Raw genomic sequence first — 22,662 nt, 5'->3', positions numbered from 1 at the left:
GCTTAGTGCGCATGCGCAATGTTCGCACTGCGACTGCGCCAAGTAAATTTGCTATGCAGTTAGGTATTTTACTTACGGCTTTTTCTTCGTTCAGGCGATCGTAATGTGATTGACAGGAAGTGGGTGTTTCTGGGCGGAAACAGGCCGTTTTATGGGCGTATGGGAAAAAACGCTACCGTTTCTGGGAAAAACGCGGGAGTGGCTGGAGAAACGGAGGAGAGTCTGGGCAAACGCTGGGTGTGTTTATGACGTCAAACCAGGAACGACAAGCACTGAACTGATCGCAGATGCAGAGTAAGTCTGGAGCTACTCAGAAACTGCACAGAGATGTCTTTTCGCAATATTGCGAATCTTTCGTCCACAATTTTGATAAGCTAAGATTCACTCCCAGTAGGTGGCGGCTTAGCGTGTGCAAAGCTGCTAAAAGCAGCTTGCGAGCAAACAACCATAGGCCCTCATTCCGAGTTGATCGCTCGCTAGCTGCTTTTAGCAGCAGTGCACACGCTAGGCCGCCGCCCCCTGGGAGTGTATCTTAGCTTAGCAGAAGTGCGAGCGAAAGGTTAGCAGAACTGCTCAAAAATCTTTTCATGCAGTTTCTGAGTAGCTGCAGACCTACTCCTACCTTCCGATCATGGCAGACAGCTTAGTTCCTGTTTTGTCGTCACATACACGCCCTGCTTTTGGCCAGCCACTCCCCCGAGTGCCCAGGCACACCTGCGTTTTCGGCTGACAAGCCTGCGTTTTTTAGCACACTCCCGGAAAACGCTCAGTTACCACCCAGAAACATCCACTTCCTGTCAATCACTCACCGATCAACAGAGCGACTAAAAAGCTTCGCTCACCCTTGTATAAAAATGCATAGTTTTGGGTGAATATACTTGGCGCGTGCGCCCTGCGGCCCATACGCATGTGCAGAACAGCTGAATTTTAGTCTGATCGCTGTGCTGCGAAAATCGTCAGCGAGCGATCAACTCGGAATGACCACCATGGTTTTGCCCAATTGCTAACAAACTTGCTGCTGCAATTACCCCCTATGTACTAAGGCCCTCATTCCGAGTTGTTCGCTCGCAAGCCAATTTTAGCAGCATTGCACAAGCTAAGCCGCCGCCTACTGGGAGTGAATCTTAGCTTCTTAAAATTGCGAACGAAAGATTCGCAATATTGCGAAAAGACTGCTCTGTGCAGTTTCTGAGTAGCTCGAGACTTACTCTGCCAGTGCGATCAGATCAGTGCTTGTCGTTCCTGGTTTGACGTCACAAACACACCCAGCGTTCGCCCAGACACTCCTCCGTTTCTCCAGCCACTCCCGCGTTTTTCCCAGAAACGGTAGCGTTTTTTCCCACACGCCCATAAAACGGCCTGTTTCTGCCCAGTAACACCCACTTCCTGTCAATCACATTACGATCGCCTGAACGAAGAAAAAGCCGTGAGTAAAATACCTAACTTCATAGCAAATTTACTTGGCGCAGTCGCAGTGCGGACATTGCGCATGCGCACTAAGCGGAAAAACGCTGTGATGCGATGAAATTTACCGAGCGAACAACTCGGAATGACCACCTAAGTCTTGGAGAGAGAAAAGTGGGCGGAGAAAAAGGGGCAGATTTATTAAGTTTGGTGAAGTGATAAAGTAGAAGGTGATAAAGTACCAGCCAATCAGATCACAGCTACCATGTCACAGGCTGGGTTTGAAAAATGACAATTAGTAGCTGATTGGCTTGTCCTTTATCTCCTTCCAATTTATCACTTCACCGAGTTTAATAAATCTGCCCCAAAGTACCAATGAACCAGTTAGAGGCTGCTTGGATGATATTTTATATCTGTCCACTTTATCTCTCTTCAAGGCTTAGTACATAGGTGGTCATTCCGAGTTGATTGCTCGCTAGCAGTTTTTAGCAGTCATGCAAACGCTAAGCCGCCGCCCTCTGGCAGTGTATTTTAGCTTAGCAGAAGTGCGAACGAAAGGATCGCAGAGCGGCTACAAAAAAAAATTGTGCAGTTTTAGAGTAGCTTCAGACCTACTCAGCGCTTGCGATCTCTTCAGACCATTCAGTTCCGGATTTGACGTCACAAACACTCCCTGCGTTCGGCCAGCCACGCCTGCGTTTTTCTTGGCATGCCTGCGTTTTTTCGAGCACTCCCTGAAAACGGTCAATTGACACCCAGAAACGCCCTCTTCATGTCAATCACTCTGCGGCGGTCATTGCGACTGAAAAGCTTTGCTAGACCTTGTGTAAAAATACATTGGCCGTTGTGAAAGTACGTCACGTGGGCACACTGTGCCGCATGCGTAGAAGTGCCATTTTTTTACTTAATCGTAGCGCAGCGAACATTTTCAGCTAGCGATCAACTCGGAATCACCCCCATAGACTCTTTTAACATCAACTCTGTCTTTCCTGTGTTAGTTTAAATGCCTGCCAGGCATATTAAATGCCCTCTGTCACTATAATAGCTGCACACTTGCAAGCATACAATGGGCCAGATGTACTAAGCTTGAAAAGTGATAAATATCACTGTGATAAAGCACCAGCCAATCGGCTCCTAACTGTCATTTTTCAAACACAGCCTGTGACATGGCAGTTAGGAGCCGATTGGCTGGTGCTTTATCACAGTGATATTTATCACTTTTCAGGCTTAGTACATCTCCCCCAATGGCCCTCATTCCGAGTTGATCGCTCGCAAGGCGATTTTAGCAGAGTTGCTCACGCTAAGCCGCCGCCTACTGGGAGTGTATCTTAGCATCTTAAAATTGCGAACGATGTATTCGCAATATTGCGATTACAAACTACTTAGCAGTTTCAGAGTAGCTCCACACTTACTCGGCATCTGCGATCAGTTCAGTGCTTGTCGTTCCTGGTTTGACGTCACAAACACACCCAGCGTTCGCCCAGACACTCCCCCGTTTCCCCGGCCACTCCTGCGTTTTTTTCGGAAACGGTAGCTTTTTTTCCCGCACGCCCATAAAACGGCCTGTTTCCGCCCAGTAACACCCATTTCCTGTCAATCACACTACGATCGCCGGAGCGATGAAAAAGCCATGAGTAAAAATACTATCTCCATTGTAAAATTACTTGGCGCAGTCGCAGTGCGAATATTGCGCATGCGTACTAAGCGGAATTTCACTGCGATGCGATGAAAAATACCGAGCGAACGACTCGGAATGAGGGCCAATATGTGGTGTCTCTTCATGGAACTTTTTAATTTTTAAGCTACTTTTAAACGTTTATATCTGTAAGTATATTCACTAATACAGTATTTATCTAATACATTCACAGATATCTGAAAAGTATGGCCCCATTTACACTTTTTACATGGGCAGCAGACCCTTTGTTGTTCTGACTGGGTACCAAGCCATAAAGGAGGCACTAATCGACATGGGAGACGCCTTTCTGGATCGAGGAAATATGCCTTTAGTTTTCCGTATCTTCAATAGTTCAGGTGAGCACTGAACATTGTATTATACCTAAAAATAACATATTTATGGTACAGAGAGCCAGAGAAACAGACTCATAGCAGTTATTAGGCTGTGGTACATTCTGAAGCTTATGTTGAGTTGCTAAAAATATACATGTTAACTGGCAGCCATAAAGATAATGTAATATAAGTAATATGCAGAGCCCCAGCTATCTCAAGATGGGATCAGTATGATATACCGGCAGCTGGGATGCCGGCTGTCAGTATACTGACAATGGCATCCCGGCCGTCAGTATGCCGGCAGAGGGGCCAGCGGAAAGAGGCCCCTTGCGGACTCGGTGGATCACTCTGCTCGCCACAGGTTCTATACCCACTCTATGGGTGTTGTCAGTGTTGGACTGGGGGATGTAGGGCCCACCGGGGGAATACAGTGGTAGGGGCCTATGTTAGGGATGTGGTCAGTCTGCGGGGGGAGTGTTGGTTTTGACTACCCATTAGAGAGATATTGGTCTGAATAACCATTAGAGAGTGCAACGTCTGGGCCCCTTCATAAATATATATATAGTAAATTCAGCTGCTGCATGTATAATAATGTACCAGATCAATAACAGATTAATAACAGCAATGCACTGTAGAAAATACACCATCGTCCAGTATAAGGTAACATATGTATGATGTATAATTCAAGTGCACAGTCTGGAATCTGATCCTTAGAGCAGAAGGTGGGCCCCCAGGCAGTAGGGCCCACCAGTGGTTTCCCCTGTACCCCTGTGGGCCAGTCCAAGCCTGGGTGTAGTGGACACCCACGAGTGGGAATAGCACCTGTTAGCCGGCTGCTGGTATTGTCAGCAGTCGGGATTCCGGTGTTGGTATCCTAACTGCCAGCAATTTAACTGCACCCCCTTAAGATACATGTGAATGTGCAAATTACTTTCTATATGATTCTATATGCCAGCGGTCAGGATGCTAGCAGTCAAAAAAATGACCGTGGCATCCTGATGTTGACATTCCTGACAAGGGCATGGTAAGAATGCTTACCTTTCCCCAATGCCCCCCTAACCCTCCTTTCTAGCAGCCTAACCATAACCCTCCCCGGTGGTGCCTAAATCTAACCCCCCCTTCCCACAGAATATATCTAACCTTACCCTGTGCCCCCCTGCAGCCTATCCCTAACCCTCCCCAGGGTTTGTAAAACAAACCCTTCCTCACCGCACCGTAAACCTAACACCCCTTCCCCCACTTCACAGCCTAACCCTCCCCCTGCAGCCTAAACCTGACTGCTCGCGATCATTCAGGATCCCGGTGTTCGGGATCCTGACCGGATCGCCTTACACCAGCTGTATATCACTTCACTGTATTGCAGTGGGGTTTTCCTATGGTCTGCACTCAGACAGTAGAAAACCACTGTATAAACAGAAGTTATCTACCACTTCTTTGTCATTGTCAATAGAACCATTAAAGAGCTAGTCATCATTGTTATAGTTTATTCTATTGGCAAGCCATGGATTCCTAGATAGAATGAAAAGCATACAATCAAATAAAAGAACTTAGGGGGTGATTCCGAGTTGTTCGCTCGCTAGCTGCTTTTAGCAGCATTGCACATGCTAGGCCGCCGCACTCTGGGAGTGTATCTTAGCTTAGCAGAATAGCGAACGAAAGATTAGCAGAATTGCAAACAGAAATTTCTTAGCAGTTTCTGAGTAGCTCCAGACTTACTCTTACACTGCGATCAGCTCAGCCCGTTTCGTTCCTGGTTTGACGTCACAAACACGCCCTGCGTTCGGCCAGCCACTCCCCCGTTTCTCCAGACACTCCCGCGTTTTTCCCTGACACGCCTGTGTTTTTCTGCACACTCCCAGAAAACGCTCAGTTTCCGCCCAGAAACACCCACTTCCTGTCAATCACACTCCGATCACTTCAACGAGGAAAAATCTTTGTTCGGGCGTGAGTAAATCTACTAAGTTTTGTGTTAAAATACTTAGCGCATGCGCGATGCTTACCATGCGCATGCACATTTTTGTCTTAATCGCTCCGTTGCGAAAATCGGCAACGAGCGAACAACTCGGAATGACCTCCTTAGTTGAGCAAAAATTTAGGGAACAAGGGTTTGTGTGGGGATGTGTTTTTTATATTAAAATATTTTAAAGATTTGTATGTGTGCTTTTTAGCATAAGTTCTTTTTGGTGCACTACAGGTACCCATGTGTCTGTCTGGCCTGTGGTTTCTTGTGGACTTGGGTGGGATACTGGTGCAGGCTCAGTAGATGGCGTTTGTTGCAGGAAGCTAGCCTGGCATAGATAACTCTTGCGCGTAATGTGGACAAGGCACAGGGAGAATATATACACACAAAATCCGGCACAGGGAGACAGCAGACAGGATTCTGGTATGGGATAATGGAATGAACTTTTGAGAAGGTCTTAGACAGTATAATGTGTACTGGTATGATCTAAAGAGATCAGGTTGTAATTGAGTCCAAGTGGACGGAACTGAGGAGTGACAAATGATAACTGCAATAGACTTTGTACAGAAAGGACCGGAACCAGTGAGAAATGGAACAGGAGTCAAACGTGGACTGGTTTGTAAATAGCTCTGTATTGACTGGAGTGGAACCGGTGGGAACTGGAGCAGGAGTCAGACTAGCACCGTTGATGTGTTAGCTTGCACTAGCTGGACTACAGTGCTTAAAGTGGTCCTGGAGAGGTGGTGAAACTCATTTCCCTCGTCACCCACCCTCCCCCCTTCCCAATAGGCGGATCCAAGTCTGGTTCTAGGGTGTTCAGAGCCCCCCTGCAAACTATAAATTTACGCCCAACCTCTCATACTTTCTAAAGGAACAATGCACGCTGAAGGCACGTGGCGCAACAAAGAGGTGTGGCCTCACAAGGAAGGGGTGTGGTCACACAATAGCACCCCCAATTCAAATTACGCCACACAGTAGTACAAACTTATTCTCATTGCACCACATTTACTGCCTCTAATTTATATTAAGCAACATAGTAGTGACCATTACCCCAAATTAGGACACACAATAGTGCCCCATATTCACATTACATCACATCACATAAAAGTGCCCCTTATTTACATTACATCACACAATAGTGCCCTTTATTTACATTACAACACACAGTACTTGTGCCCCCCCTCTCATACAGGTCTTCCCTCATGTGTCCCTCTCCCATAAAGTGTGTCTTCCCTCATACAGAGTGTCTTCCATCATGTGCCACCCCCCATACAGCATGTCTATCATTATGTGCCACCTCAATGCAGCTCTTTCTTACTTTGGCTCCTCGTGACAGTAAAAAATAGCAATAAACATAATAGCTACATCGAAGTTCATTGAGATTCCACATGGAGTCTAACCCATGCTTACCGAAATTGGAGGTCTAAGGAAAGAAAGGTCCAGGTGACTGAGGTGGGATCATAGTGCCATAAGCTTCATCATCACAGGGCTGCTCCCTGCACAGTTTGCAATAGTGCTGATGACCATCATCATCATCAACATCATCATCACTATCATTGGCATGTATCAGAGATACACCTGTAAAGATCTGCATATCTCTAATTGTGCAAGCAAATTATACCAAAATGTTCCTATTTTATTGGCCTACACGTGACCACTCCTTCTGTCCCCCCCCCCACCCCCCCGTTTCACCTCTCTAAGTGTAAGGTGCAACTAAATTTACATGTGGACAAATGTCATGTGTATTGGTGCATATGCACTGTATTAAAATGCTAATTTATGCAAATACAAGTGCTTACTTCCATTTCTACTGTAGATCAAGCCCATTGTACTTTTAGTGATGTCAAGCAGAATGTTATGAATTGTGTGCCTGTAGTTAGCTGAAGGCATAATATTGGGGCACCCCTTTCACATCGCCAAAATAACCTGGTATATTGCCGCATTGACCCTGGTAAAGGTCAGTTGTGAAAGGGCAAGGTTGAATTATCCCAGGTTTAGCAACCTGGTATTTCAACCCGATATTAAAGGAGGGTTTTACATGAGTTATTCCCATGTCAGGAGCGGTGTGAATGGGTTACCCGGGTCAATGTGATCCACGGTCAATGCGATCCAGGTCCCGTTCACACTATGGAGGAGACAGCTCTTGGAGACAGGGCTGCCATCAGGGGGTGCTGGGGGCAAAGCTGTCCAGGGCCCCACTAACAGAGAGGGGAGAGCCCGGGATGCTCATGCAGCCACGTGCCAGCCTGCCGCCATTTCTCTGTCGTACCCACTGTTCTGCCACTGTCCTTTGACCCTACAACAGTTCTGTATTGAAAACGTACCTCCCAAAATGTCCGCCGCCACAGTGGACACACTTATTCAAGATACTAGAGGAGCCCTCTAGTATCTTTAATAACTGTCTCCTCTGAGGCAGCGAACATTTTGGCAGGGATATTTTCAATACAGAGCTGCATGGGGACGGAGGACAGCAGCAGAACAGAGGGGAAGGAGGCGGGCAGACAGCAGCGTGAGCATCCCGGGCTCTCCTGACAGGGGCAGCAATGGGGGAAGGAAGGAAGGAATCCCCTGACAACGAGCAGAACCCATGGTAATTAATTGTAACAGGTACTTGCATAATTATTATGTGGCCATAATATGGTGTCAGGGGCAATACTGTGTGGGGCATAATATGGTTACGGGTATATACAAGTTCAAAAATAGGTTCATTTACATTAAAAACAGGCAATGTTGATTTTTGCACTGTGCGCACTTTGTATAACAATTGCCTTGCATTTACATGGAAAATATTGAAAAACAATGTACCGTGAAAATTAAGAAAATGAACATTATTAATAAGCTTTCTTCTGCACTTTTTACTTTCACACATTTGTGCTGTTGTAGGGTTAGCTCTAACCAGTGGAGAGACCTGGAAGCAGTTAAGGCAGTTTTCTCTTATGACTCTAAAGGATTTTGGAATGGGTAAGAAGAGTTTAGAAGAACCCATACAGGAGGAGGCACAGCATCTTGTGGAGCACTTCAAAGGCTTAAATGGTGGGTATATGGCCAAAAGGGCAAAGTGTCAAATTGAAATTTACCCACACCTACCAACTATTTAGATTAAATGTGGAACAATCCTCATTTTGATGGAAATATATCACTGTCCTACTGATCAAAACTGTTTTCTCTATTAATTCAGAGTTGTTTGATATGTCTCACAAATTGATGCTTTCACTGGTGCATGTGGAATTAACGTAATAGTCTTTAGTGGAGAGGAACGGGCTGGAGATGACCAGGAAAATTATGTGGACAGTATCAATTTTGAGTACTGATGTTGAAGACTTTTGTCTCAATAGCAGAAGAGTTGGGAGCTGTGTTTAACAAAGGAAGGGAGTTGGAGGTGACCTACTATTGTTGAAGCTGTGAGAATGCTACCAGGGAGATATCCCTATCCCAAAGTGATGTGACCATTTATCCTGAATGAAAGGGTGAAAAAGTGAAAAAGTATGAATTAAACCATTTCAATTAAATTTTTACTAAATTTTGTATATTAAAAACCTTTACAGGGTGATGACAAGGTGTCGTTTGTGTGGTTTAAGTCTAATAGCTGAAAGAAATGTCACAAAGGCGGATGGTGATCATTAAGTCGACATACAATGGTCATTAGGTTGACGTGTACTAGGTCGACGTGGAAAAAGGTCGACATGAGTTTTTACCATTTTTTTTATTTATTTTTTACCTTTTTCATACTTAACGATCCACGTGGACTACAATTGAGAAAGGTAACCTGTGCCGAGTGCAGCGGTAGCAGAGTGAGGCACCGTGCCTGAAGCATCACGAGCGAAGCAAGCAGTGCACTAATTGGGGTTCCCCGTCACTTTTCGAAGAAAACACCAAAAAAGGAAAAAAAAAAACCTCATGTCGACATTTTTCCATGTTGACCTAGTACATATCGACCTAATGACAATGTCGACCTAATGCATGTCAACCAAATGTGGTCGACCCAATGTATGTCGACCTAACTCATGTCAACCTAATGAACCACACCCCACAAAGGAACTACACTAAAAGCTGAATAAAAAAAGTCAGAAGAAGACTGGACTCTGTACCCTAAATGATTGAATAAATAAATATTAGGGGAAGGCTCATTTTGATAATTTTATATGCAGATTAGAGATAAGCTGGTTCGGTTCTCAGAGAACCAAGACCTACCGGACTTTGCCTTCCGAGTTCGGTTCCTAGCCCGGCTTGGGTTTTCCCGCCTGACTCGGAAACCCAACCACGGCAAAACGTCATCATCCTGCTGTCGGATTCTCGCAGGATTTGGATTCCATATGAGGAGCCGCACGTCACGGCCATTTTCACTCCAGTCTCGGAGAGTGTATTGAGAGGATGTGTCCTCAGTGTTCAGTGTCTGTGTGGGGGGCGGGAAAGTGGGGTGGCGAGTCTTGTGCTGTGTTGTGCTGCTCAGTCCAGTCCAGTGTAGTCACAGTATTGGTGTCCTCTGCTGCCATATATCCAGTGTAGCTGTATAAAGTGGTGCTGTGTTGTACTGTCCAGTCCAGTCCAGTCACAGTGTTGGTGTCCTCTGTTGCCATATATCCGGTGTAGCTGTATAAAGTGGTGTTGTGTTGTGCTGCATCAGACCAGTGGCAATGTCCTGTCTCATCAGTCATTCCAGCGACGAGGCAGTCACTGTGGTATATGCTGCTGCTATATGTCCACTGCTGCCGTATAATAATTATAACAACAACCACTAGTCCCTTACAGTCAGTGTCGGACTGGGCTGCCGGGGAGCCGGTGAAACCAGCGGTAGGCCCCACGGATTTAAGGCCACACCACCTTTTATGTGAGGGTGGGGCCTACTGTATCAAATTAAAGCAGCGGCGCATGTAACATGCTGCCGTCAGTGGCCCTGGGAGAGAGAGCGGCAGCAGCACCCACTGGCCGGCAGAGTCAGCTGAGGGGAAGGAGAAGCGCACGCTGCGCTCTCCTCCCCGCCCCGACACAGGAGCAGCAGCAGAGCCGGGCGGTGGCGGTAATTAGATCCCACGCAGAGTGGGACTGTGGGCCAGGAGAGGCGCAAGCTGCAATCTCCTCCCTGGCCCAAAGACAAGGAGTAGCAGCAGAGCCCGGGCGGCGGTGGTGAGTAACGCGTGACTATGTATATCCTGCACTGTGGGGGCATGTGTATATACTACACAGTGCGGGCATGTGTATATACTGCACAGCGGGGGCATGTGTATATCCTGCACTGTGGGGCCATTTGTGTAACTGGCACTGTGGGGGCATGTGTATTTCCTGCACTGTGGCTGCATTTGTGTAACTGGCACTGGGGGTACATATGTAACTGGCACTGTGCGGGCATGTGTATATCCTGCACTGTGGGGGCATTTGTGTAACTGGCACTGGGGGTACATATGTATATCCTGCACTGTGGGGGCATTTGTGTAACTGGCACTGGGGGTACATATGTGTATCCTGCACAGTGGGGGCATTTGTGTAACTGGCACTGGAGGTACCTATGTGTATAATGCACCGTGAGGGCATATGTGTAACTGGCACTGGCAGGGTGTATGTGTATCCTGCACTGTGGGGGGCATATGTGTAACTGGCATTGCTGGGGGCGTATGAGTATCTGACACTGCTGGGGGCGTATGTGTATCTGACACTGCTGGGGGCGTATGTGTATCTGGCACTGCTGGGGGCGTATGTGTATCTGACACTGCTGGGGGCATATGTGTATCTAGCACTGCTGGGGGCATATGTGTATCTGGCACTGCTGGGGGCGTATGTGTATCTGGTACTGCTGGGGGCGTATGTGTATCTGGCACTGCTGGGGGCGTATGTGTATCTGGCAACATACTCCAGTCATTATGTGTATCTACTGTTCTCTCCCAGATTAACTCAGGTGCATATACTACTGCTCTCTCCCGGGATAACCCAGGCACGTATACTACTACTCTCTCCCGGTGTAACCCAGGCACGTATACTACTGCTCTCTCCCGGTGTAACCCAGGCACGTATACAACTGTGCTCTCCCGGTGTGACCCAGGCACGTATACTACTGGTCTCTCCCGGTGTGACCCAGGCACGTATACTGCTGCTCTCTCCCGGTGTGACCCAGGTACGTATACTGCTGCTCTCTCCCGGTGTGACCCAGGCACGTATACTGCTGCTCTCTCCCGGTGTGACCCAGGCACGTATACTGCTGCTCTCTCCCGGTGTGACCCAGGCACGTATACTATTGCTCTCTCCCGGTGTAACCCAGGCACGTATACTACTGTGAACAGGAATGGTTTTAAACAAAAGCTCTATGCGCAATATACTGCTGCCGACTCTCAAAAACTCACACGAGGTCCCTTCACCCCTCACCAACGTGATACAATACAAAGAAATAATTTGGAGAAAATGACCTAGCCGGCGCTGTCAGAATGTAGTTCTCCTCGTATTATGCCCTCAAACTTCCACTTGCACGATATTTAGTTTCACCATAGGGAAATGAAACAAAATGGCAATAGTGAAGCTTGTTTAATGCACATAGAGAACAATACAAAACATTGAATAAGTTTAACAGTTGTGTCAATGACTCCACCAAATGGCTCCTGGTGACTTAAAAAATGCAGGGTAATTACCGGAAGACAATGGAACCGTGGCCAAACAGTTCCAAACTGCGCATGAAGAAATGCTGTAAGCTGGAACAGGTTACATCAAAAATCCACGCTGGTCACCAGCAATCGTCCTGGCATTCCTTATAGTCTCAGCTGCCCCCAACGCGTTTCCACTCCTCAACTGGAGTCTTTTTCAAGGTTCCTGGTGTGTATTGACTTTCTATCACATGAACATATTTAAATAAGAATTGACCAATCGCATGCCAAGGTGCACAGGTGGGCCCTAAACAACCACTTCCTACTAAGTCCTGTGGCCTCTTCTGTGCCCCTCCCTATTGGCTGTGTCCATAAACAAAATCCCAATCACCATGGTAACTGATTCCCATAATCCTTGTATTACGTCACTTCCGGTGACGTTTTATCGTGTTTCCATGGTGACCTGGTGTCAATAATGTGCGCGATTCTGATGAATCTGCCGGAGTTGTTGTACTGCTGGTCTCCATGGAGACGCTTCCTCCCCTCACATCGAGTCCTGTGTCGCGCACCTTTTTCTCCATAGTAACCCGGTGCGGCTGCGTCTCGTCACTTCCTGTGACGCGTATGCCGGTCTCCATGACAACCCGGAAAAAACGTCTGTAACTGATCTTTACTAATATATCAGAACCAGCCTTTGGATTTGTAGCAATTTACATAGTGCTGGAATGTTCATTTGGCATACAAAACTCCAAATACCCCATTTCTTTCTGCATAATGAACAAGAGGGAATTCTGATGAGATATAAAAACATGCTGTTGAATCAAACATTACATTTTTATAACAAAATTAAATAAAATGAAAAAACCATCATAAAAGATGTTAAAAGATGTTAAATTTTTTTTGTTAATTTCAGTCTAAAGTGCTTAAAGTTCTAAGTACATAAAATCTGTTTATTTCATATTATACTGAAGGTAGGGGAAAATACTTATAAAAACCTCATAAAAACCATTTGATTTCAAAATCAGCATTTAAACCTCCCGGCATAACGGTGCGTAAGTTAAAAATCATTTTCATTTCAGCTTGGGCTAATTGATTTGATAAATCTTTCCTTCTCCAATGACCTTTAATATGTTTCAAACCACAAAATTGTTTAATGGCAGTAGGATTACAGCTGTGTTGCACTCTGAAATGTTCTGAAAGTGCATGTGTTGTCAAGCCTTTTCTGATGTTCCTTAAATGTTCCCCAAGCCGTACCTTAAGGGACCTTGATGTCCTGCCTACATACCACAAACCACATGTACATTCTATTCCATAAATTACATTGGAACTGTTGCAGGTGATAAAATCTGTGATGTTAAAACTTTGTTTGTTTACCTCAACATTGGTGATTTTACTTTTATCGGAGTTGACCCCCCTACATCCTAAACATAATCCACACCTAAAAAAATCTTTTGATTTAATAGTCCCCATAGCTTTTTTTGGTGGAAGAGCGCTTTTTACTAAATTGGATTTTAAATTGGGTGCTCGTCTGAAAATGCACTTGGGTCTTGTGGGTAATTTACTTCCTATCACTGGGTCCTTTTTAAGTATTCCCCAGTGTTTCCTGATCGCAGTTTCAATGGTTTTATATTGTGAACTAAATGAGGTCACAAAGGCCCACTCTAAATGGTCTCTTCTTGCCTCTTTTTTAACTGGATTAAATAACTGTTCCCTATCTATGGATGTGATCTTTTTCCTCATATTGTCCACCTTCTCTGAATTGTACCCTGAATTAATGAACCTTTCCTGCATCTCCTCTGCCTGTTTGGAAAAAAATCTCTGTGTCAGTGCAGTTGCGTTTCAGGCGTTTGAATTGGCCCTCTGGTATGGAGCTTAGCCAGTCCGGGTGATGGCAACTTGTCATTCCTATGTAAGTCCCTGAGTCCGTTGGTTTAATAAAGTTTCTCGTTCGAATTGACCCATCTTCAATAAAAACAGTGATATCTAAAAAGTCAATGGTGGAGGCACTGTACGTAAAAGTGAGATTTATATTTAAAATGTTATCATTTAAATAATTGAAAAATTCCTTGAGGAGATCCTCTCCTCCCACCCATATAAAAAATATGTCATCTATAAATCTCTTCCAGGACACCAGGTTCGCTCCAAAGGGGCAATTTTTCCAAATGTTATTCTCTTCCCATTGCCCCATAAAAATATTCGCGTAACTAGGAGCGAACCTGGTGCCCATCGCTGTGCCAACGTTCTGTAGATAAAAACTCCCATTAAAAACAAAATAATTGTTTTCTAAAATGAACTTCCCACCATTAATTAAAAATTCTTGTAAACTTGTGTTAAGGTCACTATTCCTTAAAGTGGTGGATAGTGCCTCAATGCCATCCTGGTGCCTAATGATGGTATAGAGATACTTAACGTCTGCTGTGACTAGGATGAAATCATCTTTCCACTCAATCTGTTTTAAGGTTTCCAGAAAGTTCTTAGTATCTTTCAGGTGAGCCTTATTTCCTATCACTAGGGGCTGTAGATGGAAATCTATGAATTCGGAGAGGTTAGATGTTATTGAACCAACTCCGGACACAATAGGACATCCTGGGGCATTAATTGGATCCTTATGGACCTTCGGAAAAATATACAGCACTGGAATAGTGGGTTCTTCAATCAGAATGAATTTTTTCTCTCTTTCTTCTAAAGTCCCTTTGGTCCAAAATTCATCCACCATTTTCATCTGTTCCTTCTGTATACGGTTGGCGGGATCTCCTCTGAGTTTGCTATAGGTGAGACCATCTACCAATTGCGACAATACTTCCTTCTCATAATTGCCTCTGGTCATGATCACGACCCCCCCTCCCCTTATCTGCCGGTTTGATGACCAAATTTTCATTTGTCTTCAGGTTTTTTAATGCTCCGCGTTCCTTGAACGTCAAATTGGACTTTAGTTTTCTGCAGTCAATTTCTTGAATTTCATCTGTCATAATTTTTAGGAAGGTCTCTATGAAATTCCCTCGGACAAAAGTTGGATTAAAGATCGAATTGGGTTTAAATGGAGTGTTCTCCATGATAGGGGCGGGTGTTACAAAATCCCCTCTTTGGTTAGAAAAAACTTTTTTAGGCTGAGTTTCCTTACAAACTTATGTAAATCCACAAAGGTTTCGAATTTATTAAGGGGAATGGAAGGAGCATATTTCAACCCATTCTCTAAAAGGGATATTTCTTCTTTGGTTAAAACATGTTGACTCAAATTAAAAATTTTTACACAGCCTTTTTCTAGCTTACTTTCGGGTGCACCCTTTGTTTCTTTGTTGTTTTTACTTTTGTGTGGTTTTCGTTTGTGTGGTCTTTTCTTTTTTCCTCCTCTCTTCCCTCTGGATTTTACCTTCTGTGTTCCTGCCACCTGTCCCTGTATAAAAAAGGGGATTGAGCCCGCATTTGTAATGGGTCAAATATATTTTGAGTGTTAATGGGTCTTCGGTATCCTCTATGTTCATTTAAGTCTTGTTCTCTTCGTCTTTCCCATCTGCGATCTTGTGGTGGATTTCTGATGAATTCTTTGTCATGAAAATGCCTCCCTCGGTTATCCTGCCTCCTATTGTCCCAAAATTCCCTTTGGTTATTGAACCTATTTGCATGTTGTTTTATTCTCGGACCCTCCATCTCTTCTCTGGTATGGGGATGTCTATAATATGTCTGCTTCCTTTCAGTGAATCTGTTCTGTCTCTGTGAGGGTGACCTTCTTCTATTGATTGGTGTGCTATTTCTGGAGGACATTGGTGTTGACGGTTCTACATGTTCCTCCTCCTCACTCATTTTGTGTTCTAATTCCTCTGATTTTTTATCTCTATTGAACTTCCGAACTTTCTTCTCCACTATAAGTTTCTCATTCTTCTTTAGATTATTTTCTATTCGCTTCTCTAAAGTTTTGTATTCGGTTAGTTCTACAGATGGATTTGTTAAGGTTTTGTAATTGGTTATTTCATTCTCTAACTTGGAAAGTTCCTGTTTCCTCAAGAAATACAAAGATAGTAGACCACTGCGCTCACTGCGGCTGCAGTTATGTTGAACCCTGGTGTCACTCAACACCATATAGCGTGAACATAAACAAACAAAGAGAACTACCCAACTGCGCACAGCTTGTAATGGTCCACTTAAATGTAGAAAGTTTTGAAAAATACGTCAGTCAAAATAGTGGAGAGGAGGTCGTTATCCAATCTTCTTCTCCTCTTCTTTTCTTCCTTTTTGACTCCGATGAGTCCCCTTCAAATTCGCCAAATGTCCCTCAAAAACAGTGGAAGAGCAATATTGTGTAGTATGTCCTAAATTTCGGTGGTTCTGGATAGTATGGTTCAACAAGATGGTTCGTACCGTACTCACGTCTAATACGGAAGAATTCACACGTATAAAGGTTTCTTTATGGACCCTAAACTTCTCCTAACTGGATGGTTTATTAGTCCTGTTCTTTCAACTCCTCACCAAGTGGTGTCCCAACGTGGGAGATACCGGGGAGAAGAATACCTCAATTAATGAATATACCACGGTCGATTTTATTCAATTAATCACACTGGCAGCCAGTGGAAATAAACTAGCATACCGTACTCACACTCCAAGTATATTTAGTATACCCATAAAGGTATCTTTAAAGGTAATTCAAACTCAGACAGATCAAATGAATGTAAAGATGTAGATGGGCAAGCGTACCCCACTTACAGTCTTCTATGATGTTATCCAGCACGTAGCGGTTTCTTTTTCCACTTTCTTCCTAGGAAGTGGAACTCCACTCACGAGTGCTTCCAATCTCGGTACAATGAATTCCACAATGCCAATATTCACGCTCAGTTGTCTCGCCCATACATGGTTCACTGAACTTCAACACGTCTGGCAATCATGCTTCTGTATGACATCCGTGACAGGTTTTCTGGGTTCAGATTCACCACTCAGTGAGCACTTTTTGAACCATACTATCCAGAACCACCGAAATTTAGGACATACTACACAATATTGCTCTTCCACTGTTTTTGAGGGACATTTGGCGAATTTGAAGGGGACTCATCGGAGTCAAAAAGGAAGAAAAGAAGAGGAGAAGAAGATTGGATAACGACCTCCTCTCCACTATTTTGACTGACGTATTTTTCAAAACTTTCTACATTTAAGTGGACCATTACAAGCTGTGCGCAGTTGGGTAGTTCTCTTTGTTTGTTTAAGTTCCTGTTTCCTATCGGAAATAATTAAATTAATCATCGAAAATGAACATGACCTTAATATTCGATTCCACTCTACCTTAAAATCCTCATTTGATGAGGTAAAAGTGGCATTCTTATTTATCTTTAAACCTTTAGGGATGATCTGGTGGGAAAGGTATCTCTCTAGGGTAACCACTTCCCACCAGATCCTACTTTCTCTTAATAGGGTATTTTCTAATTTTTTTCATCAGGATTTCAAGACTTTCATCTATGAGGACCGCCGTGTCCCCTTCTTCCCTAAAAACATAATCAAACGTGCTTTTCCTATTATCTCTCAGCTTAAACATTCTGTATGGTTGCAGCACTGAGTGATTGAATATGAAAGAGTAACACATATGAACAGGAATGGTTTTAAACAAAAGCTCTATGCGCAATATACTGCTGCCGACTCTCAAAAACTCACACGAGGTCCCTTCACCCCTCACCAACGTGATACAATACAAAGAAATAATTTGGAGAAAATGACTTAGCCGGCTCAGTCAGAATGTAGTTCTCCTCGTATTATGCCGTCAAACTTCCACTTGCACGATATTTAGTTTCACCATAGGGAAATGAAACAAAATGGCAATAGTGAAGCTTGTTTAATGCACATAGAGAACAATACAAAACATTGAATAAGTTTAACAGTTGTGTCAATGACTCCACCAAATGGCTCCTGGTGACTTAAAAAATGCAGGGTAATTACCGGAAGACAATGGAACCGTGGCCAAACAGTTCCAAACTGCGCATGAAGAAATGCTGTAAGCTGGAACAGGTTACATCAAAAATCCACGCTGGTCACCAGCAATCGTCCTGTCATTCCTTATAGTCTCAGCTGCCCCCAACGCGTTTCCACTCCTCAACTGGAGTCTTTTCAAGGTTCCTGGTGTGTATTGACTTTCTATCACATGAACATATTTAAATAAGAATTGACCAATCGCATGCCAAGGTGCACAGGTGGGCCCTAAACAACCACTTCCTACTAAGTCCTGTGGCCTCTTCTGTGCCCCTCCCTATTGGCTGTGTCCATAAACAAAATCCCAATCACCATGGTAACTGATTCCCATAATCCTCGTATTACGTCACTTCCGGTGACGTTTTATCGCGTTTCCATGGTGACTTGGTGTCAATAATGTGCGCGATTCTGATGAATCTGCCGGAGTTGTTGAACTGCTGGTCTCCATGGAGACGCTTCCTCCCCTCACATCGAGTCCTGTGACGCGCACCTTTTTCTCCATAGTAACCCGGTGCGGCTGCGTATCGTCACTTCCTGTGACGCGTATGCCGGTCTCCATGACAACCCGGAAAAAACGTCTGTAACTGATCTTTACTAATATATCAGAACCAGCCTTTGGGTTTGTAGCAATTTACATGGTGCTGGAATGTTCATTTGGCATACAAAACTCCAAATACCCCATTTCTTTCTGCATAATGAACAAGAGGGAATTCTGATGAGATATAAAAACATGCTGTTGAATCAAACATTACATTTTTATAACAAAATTAAATAAAATGAAAAACCATCATAAAAGATGTTAAAAGATGTTAAAAAAATGTTTGTTAATTTCAGTCTAAAGTGCTTAAAGTTCTAAGTACATAAAATCTGTTTATTTCCTATTATACTGAAGGTAGGGGAAAATACTTATAAAGGGAAAATACTTATAAAAACCTCATAAAAACCATTTGATTTCAAAATCAGCATTTAAACCTCCCGGCATAAGGGTGCCTAAGTTAAAAATCATTTTCATTTCAGCTTGGGCTAATTGATTTGATAAATCTTTCCTTCTCCAATGACCTTTAATATGTTTCAAACCACAAAATTGTTTAATGGCAGTAGGATTACAGCTGTGTTGCACTCTGAAATGTTCTGAAAGTGCATGTGTTGTCAAGCCTTTTCTGATGTTCCTTAAATGTTCCCCAAGCCATACCTTAAGGGACCTTGATGTCCTGCCTACATACCACAAACCACATGTACATTCTATTCCATAAATTACATTGGAACTGTTGCAGGTGATAAAATCTGTGATGTTAAAACTTTGTTTGTTTACCTCAACATTGGTGATTTTACTTTTATCGGAGTTGACCCCCCTACATCCTAAACATAATCCACACCTAAAAAAATCTTTTGATTTAATAGTCCCCATAGCTTTTTTTGGTGGAAGAGCGCTTTTTACTAAATTGGATTTTAAATTGGGTGCTCGTCTGAAAATGCACTTGGGTCTTGTGGGTAATTTACTTCCTATCACTGGGTCTTTTTTAAGTATTCCCCAGTGTTTCCTGATCGCAGTTTCAATGGTTTTATATTGTGAACTAAATGAGGTCACAAAGGCCCACTCTAAATGGTTTCTTCTTGCCTCTTTTTTAACTGGATTAAATAACTGTTCCCTATCTATGGATGTGATCTTTTTCCTCATATTGTCCACCTTCTCTGAATTGTACCCTGAATTAATGAACCTTTCCTGCATCTCCTCTGCCTGTTTGGAAAACATCTCTGTGTCAGTGCAGTTGCATTTCAGGCGTTTGAATTGGCCCTCTGGTATGGAGCTTAGCCAGTCAGGGTGATGGCAACTTGTCATTCCTATGTAAGTCCCTGAGTGGGCCTTTGTGACCTCATTTAGTTCACAATATAAAACCATTGAATCTGCGATCAGGAAACACTGGGGAATACTTAAAAAGGACCCAGTGATAGGAAGTAAATTACCCACAAGACCCAAGTGCATTTTAGGCACTCTTATGCCGGGAGGTTTAAATGCTGATTTTGAAATCAAATGGTTTTTATGAGGTTTTTATAAGTATTTTCCCCTACCTTCAGTATAATAGGAAATAAACAGATTTTATGTACTTAGAACTTTAAGCACTTTAGACTGAAATTAACAAAAAAATGTTAACATCTTTTAACATCTTTTATGATGGTTTTTTCATTTTATTTAATTTTGTTATAAAAATGTAATGTTTGATTCAACAGCATGTTTTTATATCTCATCAGAATTCCCTCTTGTTCATTATGCAGAAAGAAATGGGGTATTTGGAGTTTTGTATGCCAAATGAACATTCCAGCACCATGTAAATTGCTACAAATCCAAAGGCTGGTTCTGATATATTAGTAAAGATCAGTTACAGACGTTTTTTTCCGGGTTGTCATGGAGACCGGCATACGCGTCACAGGAAGTGACGAGACGCAGCCGCACCGGGTTACTATGGAGAAAAAGGTGCGCGTCACAGGACTCGATGTGAGGGGAGGAAGCGTCTCCATGGAGACCAGCAGTACAACAACTCCGGGAGATTCATCAGAATCGCGCACATTATTGACACCAGGTCACCATGGAAACGCGATAAAACATCCCCGGAAGTGACGTAATACGAGGATTATGGGAATCAGTTACCATGGTGATTGGGATTTTGTTTATGGACACAGCCAATAGGGAGGGGCACAGAAGAGGCCACAGGACTTAGTAGGAAGTGGTTGTTTAGGGCCCACCTGTGCACCTTGGCATGCGATTGGTCAATTCTTATTTAAATATGTTCATGTGATAGAAAGTCAATACACACCAGGAACCTTGAAAAAGACTCCACTTGAGGAGTGGAAACGCGTTGGGGGCAGCTGAGACTATAAGGAATGCCAGGACGATTGCTGGTGACTAGCGTGGATTTTTGATGTAACCTGTTCCAGCTTACAGCATTTCTTCATGCGCAGTTTGGAACTGTTTGGCCACGGTTCCATTGTCTTCCGGTAATTACCCTGCATTTTTTAAGTCACCAGGAGCCATTTGGTGGAGTCATTGACACAACTGTTAAACTTATTCAATGTTTTGTATTGTTCTCTATGTGCATTAAACAAGCTTCACTATTGCCATTTTGTTTCATTTCCCTATGGTGAAACTAAATATCGTGCAAGTGGAAGTTTGAGGGCATAATACGAGGAGAACTACATTCTGACAGCGCCGGCTAAGTCATTTTCTCCAAATTATTTCTTTGGATTGTATCACGTATACTACTGTGCTCTCCCGGTGTGACCCAGGCACGTATACTACTGGTCTCTCCCGGTGTGACCCAGGCACGTATACTACTGCTCTCTCCCAGTGTGACCCTGGCACGTATACTACTGCTCTCTCCCGGTGTGACCCAGGCACGTATACTGCTTCTCTCTCCCGGTGTGACCCTGGCACGTATACTGCTGCTCTCTCCCGGTGTGACCCAGGCACGTGTACTGCTGCTCTCTCCCGGTGTAACCCAGGCACGTATACTACTGCTCTCTCCCGGTGTAACCCAGGCACGTATACTACTGCTCTCTCCTGGTGTAACCCAGGCACGTATACTACTGTGCTCTCCCGGTGTGACCCAGGCACGTATGCTACAGGTCTCTCCCGGTGTGACCCAGGCACGTATACTACTGCTCTCCCCCAGTGTGACCCAGGCACGTATACTACTGCTCTCTCCCGGTGTGTCCCAGGCACGTATACTGCTGCTCTCTCCCGGTGTGACCCAGGCACGTATACTGCTGCTCTCTCCCGGTGTGACCCAGGCACGTATACTGCTGCTCTCTCCCGGTGTGACCCAGGCACGTATACTGCTGCTCTCTCCCGGTGTGACCCAGGCAAGTATACTGCTGCTCTCTCCCGGTGTGACCCAGGCACGTTTACTGCTGCTCTCTCCCGGTGTGACCCAGGCACGTATACTGCTGCTCTCTCCCGGTGTGACCCAGGCACGTATACTGCTGCTCTCTCCCGATGTGACCCAGGCACGTACACTGCTGCTCTCTCCCGGTGTGACCCAGGCACTTATACTGCTGCTCTATCCCGGTGTGACCCAGGCACGTATACTACTGCTCTCTCCCAGTGTGACCCAGGCACGTATACTACTGCTCTCTCCCGGTGTGACCCAGTCACGTATACTACTGCTCTCTCCCGGTGTGACCCAGGCACGTATACTACTGCTCTCTACCGGTGTACCCCAGGCGCGTATACTACTGCTCTCTCCCGATGTAACCCAGGCACGTATACTACTGCTCTCTCCCGGTGTAACCCAGGCGCGTATACTACTGCTCTCTCGGTGTAACCCAGGCGCGTATACTACTGCTCTCTCCCGATGTAACCCAGGCACATACACAACAGCTTGAAGTGGACAGCGAGGTAGAGCTCTTTTTCTTTATATACTATGCTAGGTGGCGCCTCTAATGGCTGGCCACTCCCCTCTGGTCATGTAGCCACACCCCTTCCAGCATATGGCAGCGCCTTTAGTGGGCCCATGTGATTACATTTCCCTGGTGGGCCCTTCATGCCCCAGTCCGACACTGCTTACAGTATTGTTGTGTTGTGCTTCATCAGACCAGTGGTAGTTTCCTGTTCATCTGTCAGTCCAGTGACGATATACGCTGCTGCTATATGTCCACTGCTGCCATATAATAATTATAACAGTAACCACAAATCTCTTACAGTGTTGTTGTGTTGTGCTGCATCAGACCAGTGGTAGTGTCCTGTCTCATCAGTCATTTCAGTGATGATATACGTGCTGCTAT

The 22,662-nt window shown here is 44.5% G+C and overlaps 1 protein-coding gene across 3 annotated transcripts in view; it reads left to right on the top strand.

The window, feature by feature from the left end:
• LOC134949271 (cytochrome P450 2A6-like) overlaps positions 1-22,662 on the top strand; it is a 192,714-nt gene that overhangs the window by 32,092 nt on the left and 137,960 nt on the right. For all 3 annotated transcript variants that reach the window (XM_063937764.1, XM_063937765.1, XM_063937766.1), the window contains exons 2-3: positions 3,273-3,435; positions 8,255-8,404. In XM_063937764.1, the coding sequence (XP_063793834.1) occupies positions 3,273-3,435; positions 8,255-8,404 (313 nt within the window). The remainder of the gene's footprint in view (positions 1-3,272; positions 3,436-8,254; positions 8,405-22,662) is intronic.

This window comes from Pseudophryne corroboree, chromosome 8 (assembly GCF_028390025.1).
Source record: "Pseudophryne corroboree isolate aPseCor3 chromosome 8, aPseCor3.hap2, whole genome shotgun sequence".
NCBI lineage: Eukaryota > Metazoa > Chordata > Amphibia > Anura > Myobatrachidae > Pseudophryne > Pseudophryne corroboree.
The sequence above is the reverse complement of the archived record's forward strand: the minus strand, read 5'-3'. Positions and strand labels throughout refer to the sequence as shown.